We start from the raw sequence: 10,549 nt of genomic DNA on the forward strand, positions 1-10,549 counted from the left end.
AGCAACCCGATCTAGTTGAAGATGTCCCTGCCCATGGCAGGGGGGTTGGACTAGATGACCTTTAGAGGTCCCTTCCAACCCATACTATTCTATGATTCTATGATACTGCAGAATAGGTAGAAAAAACTTTTTATAGATTATACAAATAAAAATTACTATTATAAAGTAGGAGAGTAAAAATGTATTTAGTGAGGTAATAATGGAATAGTCTGTCATTCAGTAAAGACTACAAAAATCTGTAAACTATATTGGAAAGTCTCCTATACATCATAGCATATTAAATTAAGATAAAAAAACAACTTGAACTGTATTAATGCATACAGTGAGAATTAAAACTAAAGGCTGGTTTGTTAATTCCGGTCTCTAGTTATCTGCATACCAATCACTGAAAATTCATAGAGGGACTTCTGAATCTGAAATTCAAATAGAAATAGGTGTGACAAATCTTAAAGTGTTTATCTGGCATTGTCATAAATCATTTCAAATTCCAGAAGTAATTTGTATGATAAAATTGGTCTGACTAACCTAATCTGCTCCCTGTTTTTCACAGTAGCATCTTCTGGCTTTTTGGTGAAAATAGGATTAACACTTTTTATGCTATTAGAAAAAAGTCCACAACCTTTATATTCAGTTTCAGACTTAGGTGGAATTCATAGGGGGAGGGGAAAGAAAACCCACACTCCTGTAATTGGCAGGTTTGATCTTCACAGTAGTGGCTTTTTGGTGAAAATAGGATTAACACTTTTTATGCTATTAGAAAAAAGAAAAAAGCCTTTATATTCAGTTTCAGACTTGGGTGGAGGGTGGACTAGTTATCTGCATACCAATCACTGAAAATTCATAGAGGGACTTCTGAATCTGAAATTCAAATAGAAATAGGTGTGACAAATCTTAAAGTGTTTATCTGGCATTGTCATAAATCATTTCAAATTCCAGAAGTAATTTGTATGATAAAATTGGTCTGACTAACCTAATCTGCTCCCTGTTTTTCACAGTAGCATCTTCTGGCTTTTTGGTGAAAATAGGATTAACACTTTTTATGCTATTAGAAAAAAGTCCACAACCTTTATATTCAGTTTCAGACTTAGGTGGAATTCATAGGGGGAGGGGAAAGAAAACCCACACTCCTGTAATTGGCAGGTTTGATCTGAAGCGTTGAAAGTCAATTAACATAGAATTCCCATGTTGTAATTTTCAAGTAATTTTTAAAGCACAATTATTATGTTGTTCATCTAAAGTCTTATGAAAGATATTTTACAAAGATCTTTTACAGATCTAAAAAGATATTGAGCTGAATTTGATTGTGGCATCTTTTCATTAACTCATTTTATTTATGGTTGCATTTACCTTGAAAAGCAAGGTAATATATATATTAATTACCCCTGATTTTATTGTAATTGAAGAAAAAAGAAATCTATCTTTTAAAACTTGTTTTTCTCTCTGTCTTGGATTGGTAACTCAGTTTCTTTTTTGAGTATTCACATAACACTCCATTTTGTTACCCTTTCTAAATATCAATTATCTTCTGTTTAGCAATACCTTCCTTTTTCATTCATATGAAATCTTTCTCAATTTCAAAGTTTGTTCAATTGGTTTAGATAGATGACCAAATATACAGAATTGTCTTTCACAGTAATTGCAATTACTGTATGATGAAACAGGACTATATAAAATGAAACCAACAGACATTGTGATTTTCGATACAGTGAGAAAAATTATATGTAAAGTACGTATACCACTGACTGCTGAAAAGGGAAGTATTTCTGTGGAAGAACAGCAAGAAAATCACTGAAACAAGAGTTTGCAAAATATCAGTGACAGATATGAAAACAAAACCACATCTTCACAGCTGATCATTTTCTGCAATAAAATTGCTAAATGAAACAGATGTCTCTCCATTTCTCAGCTTGGCTGACATGAATCACAGATGTCCATTAGCCAAAATAATTATAGGAAACACTTTATACTAAAAGTAGCAGAGAAATATTTCACCGAACTTTTTTTAATACTAGAGTAAAATGTCAAAACTTTGCAGTGCTGATTGACACACTGCTCATGCATTTCAGAGCTGGGTAAAGATTCAGTGTTCAAGGTTGTCAAGCACATAGGATGGTCTTTAGCCATCTTGATTCCTCTGATAACATCTGGATTGAATTAAGAGCTAAGAAAATAAAATGAGAGGTATTCTCTTTCCTTGCATATGAATAACACACATTTTCACTCCTTTAATTATGTCTGGAAGTCTTGTTCATTGTATCTATAGCTTTGTGTTTCCTGATCACCCAAGAAGCACTTCTGAAATGTCATTCTGAATTTGAAATTTTTCTACAATAACTGTGGACTGTTATATATATACATAAAATTTCAGTTGGATTACCAATCCAAAGTGAAATTATTAAACTTTTTTAGAAAATGCAAGGTGTTACAGCTTAAAGTGTTCTTCTAAACTATGCAAGTTGGTATTCTTGCATATGTTACTCTGAAGTGCAACTAACAGCTCCCTAAAAGCCTTTATGTGGATGTCTCAAAATCTTATATTCAGCTCCCTTTCCAGTCTTTTGGCTAATATAGGTAGGAAAAACAGCTATAAAGATTGAATTTGGCAGAAGTAAGAGGTTAATGATTTTGTGAGTGGTGTAAAAATATTTTTCACTTCCAAATCAGCTTAGTAAGAATTTTTGACACACACGTAGCTAAAGGAGAAGGAATGAAAAACCATCAACATTGATAATACCTTACATATTAGACAAGTATGTTAAAAGATCTTTACATCCTGAACTGGATCTAAAGATAGTTGTTCGAAAGCTTAATATTTTGTAGTGTAGGGGTTTTCTTAATTTTCTGATTTAGTTCTGTTCACTACACTGTGTTTGTGCTTCTAGTGCCAGACAACATTCTCAGGCACCAGAATGCAGTTATTGGGATTGCTAAATTATTTTACAAGTTCCTGGCATGCTTTTGCTAAATATCACTCTCCAAAACAATTTCCATGCATGATATGTGAGTTAAATTTGGCCAGATACTATTCCTGGGAACTGTTTGAATGGGTTATACTATTCTGGAGATAGCGAATTTATTAGAATGGATTTTGCCAGACTCTACTAATTGATTTCTGAGTTAAAGAACAGGCACTGCAGCCTCATTGACCATCAACTTTTGTAAGAATTTATAATACCAGATCTGGCTTTGGAAAGCGTATGGGAAAATTACGATGTGCCCATCTAAAGGTTTCCCCCTCCCCCAGCCTTTCTTGCTCAAACGGGCCTTTATTTTGTATTTCTGGTGCACATGGCTAAGGAAGAGCAGCCTCCTATAACTGCTCTTCATCACTCTGCTGTGAAAATATTGTATCTAGTGGTCATGGACCACCAGTGAGCTCTTAGGACCAAAACGTTTTTGAAGATAAGGTGTTATCCTAGGAAGACCTGGAGAAGAAAACACTTAAAAAGCTTTTGAAGACTAGTTACACTAAATGAAATGGGCCACAGCCTGCAAGATACCATCCAGTCCCCTAAAAATAATGTTACTTAGAAGGGTGAAAGGTCACAACTTTAATGAGCCATCAAGAGAGGAGCATGAGGGATTAAAGTCCACAGTAAAAATTCATTCCCCAAAAGGGGAGTGAGAACTGCTTGAAACCTTCAGTTTGAAGTCAGCAGGAGAAATGGAAGGAAAAGAAAGAATAGGATTTATTTGCAAAAGATTTCTCTTAACATCTACTTTCTTACTCTTTCATGTTTGGTGGGGCTTCCTATTTCTTTATTTATTATAGAATGAAATTAAAAAAGTAGTAAGAAAATGTGTATTTTGTAAAGTAAACATACACGGATGTAATGTAAGCAAAGTTTAATTTGTTATTCTTTGATAAATATTCACAGTGTTTCTCAAGGTTTATTTCTGAACTGAAAGAAAATAGGAAAACCTTTATAAAGAAAATCAAAGTTCAGAACAATGATAATTTTCTAAATTTCTACCATAAAGGCTTTGAACCAATTCCACGTGAGCTCCTGTTCCATATATTGGATGTGGGAAACATTCAGTGTTTGAAAATGTTTCATGGCAGAGAAGTTTACTATTTGACTTCACCTTATTCCACCAGTCCACTGTGTATGTTTGGTTTCAGCACAAAAGGCAAGGAAAGCCACTTTCAAAACCCTAGTAGTTGAATATTCTACCTCTGATACTGACTTAAAATGGATGCTATGGAAAACAATACGAGGGCATCATAGACAAAAAAGACTGCATGCCAAGGGGGGATATTTATACTAAGCTACGTGTATAATGTTTTTCATGATCTGAAATGTGAGCTTAAATTAACAAAAATCCTTCACATGACTAAATATGATCTTACTGTAGTTCTAATTGATGTTGTTAATGTGTGTTCAAATAACTATTTTTAGAAAGGAGAAAAATGCACTAGTTCTGTCAAACTTTTTTGAACATTCTGATATTTTTGAGTGTGATTTTTAAAAAGTCTTTGTATTTGCACTTCATTTTTGTAATCAGAGCTTCTACTTGGTTTGATCCTCTGCTGAACCCAAAAATAAAAAAAGTATACAGTTCATGGTGAAAATAGATCTGAATGTCAGATTCTTTCAGTTAGTCATGAAATCAATAAGATTGGAAGGAACTTTCCAACGAAATCAATGGATTGGAAGGAACTTTCCAACAAGGTGATGAGAGAAATTATGGTAAGTGTATCCAAAAGATCAAATGATCCAACCACATTGTACTGAACAAAACAACATAATTAAATAATTTTTTTTGATACGGATGTACTGAAGTCAGCCAGTACTACAGGTCATTAATAGATGAAGTTAAGCTTTATATTACTTGCATAATGGGTATTAAATCAGTACTGAATGCTTAATAAATTTGTTTCTTTCCTTTAGGCTATTTACATTAGTTGATGGAGTGAAAATAATAATGACTTAAAATTAAATGTTCTCCAATTTAGGAGAAATGTAAATAATATGAAATAAAATTTTTAAAAAAATTAGTATGACATGAAACCAGTTGTTCTATTTTCCTTAATTGTCATGTATTCTGCCATGTTCTTTATCTTCTTAGCAAATTTACAACTAGCACAGCAGGTTCTGAATTTTTAATAGGATTTCTTGAAGGAAGGAAAAGGTCAGTATTAACATAAAAATCTTCTTTAAGAATTGTGGTGCAAAGGTTTCTTAGCAGAGAACAGGTGTTGCTGCAAAACTAAAATCTGCCACAACAGTCAAGTTAAAAGATTCTTGGAGCTGTTAGGAAACAAATGCCTCAGAATGACACCATCACTGCAAGTCAATGGTGGCTGACAATTACTTTGTTTTGTTAGTATTAATCATGTTTGTTGCTCAGCAAATGATTTAATATAAAATAAATAAAATAAAATACTCTCTTTTTTCTTCCTTTTCAGCTTCATTCTGACCAGGACAAGGGAGATGGATCCCTCAAATACATTTTGTCAGGAGATGGGGCTGGTACTCTTTTTATAATTGATGAGAAAACAGGTGACATTCATGCTACTCGGAGAATTGACAGGGAAGAGAAAGCCTTTTACACCCTGCGTGCCCAAGCTATTAATAGAAGAACTCTGAGACCAGTGGAACCTGAATCTGAGTTTGTCATCAAAATCCATGACATCAATGACAATGAACCAACATTTCCAGAAGAAATTTACACTGCTAGCGTTCCTGAAATGTCAGTAGTGGGTGAGTGCTTTAAACTGAGGCACAAATGCCTGCTCTATGTTACTTGATGAATAATTTCCCCATCCTCTGAAAAGTCAGTCATGTTCAGAATTCTACCTCACAGGTTAAGTATTTTTCATTTTGTTTTTTTTGTTCAAGTATTGGAATTGCAACCAGAAACAGATTTTTTGTGATTTGAGATCTATTTCGACTTAGAATATTCAAATAATTAATTTACAGCGATTTAGAATATAAATAGAAAGTAGTTAATGGTGAATGACCCTCTCCCTTAAGAACTGTTATAATAAGATCACTAAATTAACCAGTTGAAAGCTCAATGAATTTTTCCTTTCATTCTCACTGGAGATCCCCAGTAGTGATAAGCACTGAATGGAGAGCTGTCGCTACTTTCACTCTTTCTGTGGCTGAGGAGAGTTACACGTTTACTCGTGCTGTTGATGCACTGCATGAAGGTAGACACCCTCTTTATTCTCTTTGCTTTCAGGTTTTTAATGTATGCACAAATCCTCTTGTGCTTTCAGTTCCTCCCTTAACTCACTCATGAATGGCAGCTTCAAGAATCTTAAACAGTTGTTTGAGTTAAACTTTTTTCTGTTTGCAATGTATTTTCAGTTCCCATCTTAACTATAAAGTTGTGGCCTGGATCATGCCAGCTGGTAACATTCATAAACAATAGCAGTTTGGAATATGAGCTATTGTTAATTAGTGCATACAATCCTTTAGGAAGAATTTTGAAAAGCTTAAAAATATATAGAGTATCTTTTTAAAAATTAATAATCACTTATTCATTGTATAACTGTAGATATAATACTAATTTCTAAATATTCAGAAAACACACAATAACTTCAATACCTCTTCTGGCTATTATTACTATTTTAATTACTACCACTGCCTGAACTAGATCAAACAGTGTTTTGAGATGTTTTGTATATACAGGTATTAAAGTTTTAGTACTTACTTTCCTTGGCTTTGGAAAATGTTAAAAGAGCAAGAAAATATACAATTATTGAAAGAGAATGGCCTCAGCAAAACTGTGCAGCAATGTGTGGAAGCATAATACTAATAATTTTCTATTCTTAATAAGATATTTTGATCTGCTTTTAGTTTGTGATTGAATCATTTTTAAAAGTTCCAACATTCAGCAAGCAGGTTTTAGTATGAAAGGAAAAAAAAAAAAAAAAAGAAAGAGGAAGAAATCTGTCAGATGATTGCATAGGGCTGTACTGGAATCCCATCAAACTAAGTCCACATAAAGAGGAGACTGAAAAGTCTTCTTTCTTTACTGTTCCAAAATAGAACAAAATGTAATACTGATGTAGTAATTTACTGATCAGTTCTCTAGAATCATGCATTTCAGTAAATGTATATAGCTTTAGGCAGAGCATCTTGAAAGGGCATTGCTGCATTTTCTGGAGGCATATGGCCAGATTACAGTAGGGTTGAAAAAAGACATCTTAAAGCTTCTACTTTATTTCTCATGCTCTTTCTATAAATTCCAGAAGACATTGCTTAAAATATTATTGGAAAGATTTTATGAAAATGATTCAGTGTTTTCATTAAATATTATGCTATTATATAACATTCAGTCATAATCTATTGATCCCTAATTTTGTCACTCTCAATTACATAAAGATCATATTTTTCTTAAGTGTTCTCAAACATCCAAGACATTATTTCAATGATTCTAAAATATTCAGGATGTGAGGTTCCCGTGTATCTGTACGTCCACATAGATCATACAAATTTTGAAAGTGCAAATTTTGCCGCACTGCAACAAAATAAAAACAAGATAAGAAAAAGAGATAAGATGATAAGAAAAATATCCAAAAAACTACACTGATGGGTAAAAAACCCAAAAAAGCTTGGATATATTTAGAGTATTAACCCTGTATCTTGCACAAATAGTTGTGCTGAAATGAATAGATTTTATTCTGTCAATAAAATAAAATAATTTAGAGAATTGTAACTAGGTTAAAATCTATCATGTTTCTGGATTTTATAAATGTGGTCATTCAGCTGCTAGACTACTGACTACCTGATAGGTAGAATTTGCTTTTAGCTTTACGGCTTTTAGCTTTATCACTGATCCCTAGAGGCATATGTTCATCTGTGGTCCATGAGTGGGTGACGTGATTTTATAAGGTATTCCTCAAAGTTGATTCATTTCTTCATAACATTAATTTAATTTTCCACCTTAAACAAATCTACTCTGCAATCTGAAGACTAAAGGCTGAATGGAGAAAGGGAGAAATGTTCTAAAACAACAAGCTGTATAAAACTTTTGAGGCAAATAGAATTAATTAGATATTTTAAAGTCAATATGTTAAAAAGTCTTCATATATTTGTATAATTAAATATCACATAATTGATTACAAAATATTTTTAAATCAGTATTTTTTTTCAGACATCATACAATTCAAGCATTTTTAGTACAGAAACTTACATGAGAAATTTATGAAAAAAAGAAACATAAAAAAATATTTTTGTTATGACAACAGCACCACCCATCAAAAGGAAAATAGGAAGAAGTTCCTGCATTGCTCTATTTTGCTCTCTCCAGATTTTTTTTTTTTTCTGAGTTATAGTATTGTGAGTAGCCCATTACTTGCCCAGTACTGTTGGCCATGGGCTAAGAAAGTGTCAGACTTGTTGATGTAAGAAATGCAGAGAGAAATTGCAGTCTTGGATGTAATTGTATTGTTGCATTGAATTTGTCTCCTTCTGTGGTACTCACCTCTGTGAGCATATAGAAACATATATCCTTCCTATAAGTGTCTGAAAACAGTAAGCAGAGTTTAGGATATGAATATTGTCATAGGCATAAGTACCAGAAAGAGAAATTAAAAAGCCAAATTACTGTAGCTCTTACCTGGGCAAGTAGATAGGAGTTATATTGTTCTGTAAAAAGTACTATGCTATCAGGATTGTAATATTTTCACTATCTAGTCCAGCATTGTCAACATAGTATGGCATTGCACTATACTGGGAGTCTGAGAGAGAGATAGGCTACTGGAACTGCAGCCTACCTTCCCTGGGACAGACCTGTCAGGCAGAGGATTCCCTATCCTCTCTCCACCGGGCTATCAGGATTGTAATATTTTCACTATCTAGTCCAGCATTGTCAACATAGTATGGCATTGCACTATACTGGGAGTCTGAGAGAGAGATAGGCTACTGGAACTGCAGCCTACCTTCCCTGGGACAGACCTGTCAGGCAGAGGATTCCCTATCCTCTCTCCACCGGGCGGAATGCGGTGACTTAAGGGATAGGGGACAATGGTGACAAGTTTCTGCCCAGTGCAGCAGGTGTGTCTCCTCTGTGACTATCCCACCTTCCCAGGTGCCCTTGCATAATAGGTACGAGTGGAACTAAATAACGAGGATGATGGTTCATCTAGATTGGAGGTGTTGCCGAGGTTAAGTCGGCCTGAGCCCTGTGTCAAAACCACTCCCATAAGGAAAAAAAGACGGGTCATTTTCATAGGAGACTCTCTTCTGAGGGGAACAGAAGGCCCAATATGCAGACCGGACCCACTTCTGAGGGAAGTCTGCTGCCTCCCTGGAGCCCGGGTTAAAGATGTAACGAGAAAACTTCCTACCATGGTACAACCCTCGGGTTATTACCCATTATTGATTTTTCAGGTAGGCAGCAATGAAGTTGCAACAAGAAGTCCGAGGGCAATCAAGAGAGACTTCTGGGCCTTGGGACGACTGGTTAAGGGATCAGGAGCACAGGTAGTGTTCTCCTCTCTCCATCCAGTTGAAGGGAATGATGAGGGAAGAAACAGGAAGAGCCAGTTGATCCATACCTGGCTCCATGGCTGGTGTCACCGGTAGAACTTTGGGTTTTTTGATCACAGGTTGGTCTACAAGACATCAGGCCTGCTAGTGACAGACAGGGCACACCTATCTCAAAGGGGGAAAAGGATCTTTGTGAAAGAGTTAACAGGGCTCATCAAAAGAGCTTTAAACTAGGTTTGAAAGAGGAAAGGGATAAAACCAGGCTCGCTAGAGATAAGCCTGGGGGTGGCACGCCAGTGTTTGAGGGATGGTGTAATAGCAAGGTCCTTCAGTCTGCTCCATGATGTGCTGAGTACACTGCAGCACATTTGAAATGTCTTTATACTAATGTTTGCAGCATGAAAAATAAACAAGAGGAGCTAGAATCTTTGGCCCAGTCCCAGCGCTATGACATCATTGGCATAACTGAAACCTGGTGGGATGAGTCCTGTGACTGGTGAGCCGTGATGGACGGTTGTAGGCTCTTCAGGAGGGACGGGCAGGGCAGGGAGGCGGCGGAAGTGGTGCTGTATGTAAGGGAGGGGTTGGATTGTATGGTGCTTACAGTTGGTGATGACATGGTTGAGAGCCTCTGGGTAAGGAGGAAAGGGAAAGCAAATAAAGCGGATGTTGTTGTGGCAGTCTACTATAGACCACCCAGCCTTGAAGACAACACCGATGAATTATTCTGTAAGGAATTAAGGGATATCTCTAGAACAACTGCCCTTGCCCTTATGGGTGATTTTCACTTCCCAGACGTCAACTGGGAATATCATACAGCAGACACAAAGAGGTCCAGGAAATTTCTGAAGCACATTGAAGATAACTTCTTGGTGCAGGTGGTAAGGGAGCCAACTAGGAAAGGCGCCTGCCTAGATTTGTTGTTTGTAAACGGAGGGGAACTTGTGGGTGAAGAGGTGATCGGTGGCTGTCTTGGTCACAGTGACCAGGAAGTAGTTGAGTTTCAGATCATTGGAGATAGGAGAAAAGCTGCCAGCAAAACTTTGGCCCTGGATATGGGGAGAGCAGACTTCGGGCAGCTGAAGGAGCTAGTCAGTAAGGTC

At 35.8% G+C, this 10,549-nt stretch overlaps 1 protein-coding gene across 1 annotated transcript in view; it reads left to right on the top strand.

Annotated features, from left to right (window-relative positions):
* Nucleotides 1-10,549, top strand: part of LOC103898882 (cadherin-10) — a 69,956-nt gene that overhangs the window by 21,034 nt on the left and 38,373 nt on the right. Inside the window, exon 2 of the mRNA XM_009279247.1 lies at nt 5,411-5,705. Coding sequence (XP_009277522.1) covers nt 5,411-5,705 — 295 coding nt within the window. The remainder of the gene's footprint in view (nt 1-5,410; nt 5,706-10,549) is intronic.

Source organism: Aptenodytes forsteri, unplaced genomic scaffold (genome assembly GCF_000699145.1).
Source record: "Aptenodytes forsteri isolate BGI_AS27 unplaced genomic scaffold, ASM69914v1 Scaffold81, whole genome shotgun sequence".
NCBI classification, from domain to species: domain Eukaryota; kingdom Metazoa; phylum Chordata; class Aves; order Sphenisciformes; family Spheniscidae; genus Aptenodytes; species Aptenodytes forsteri.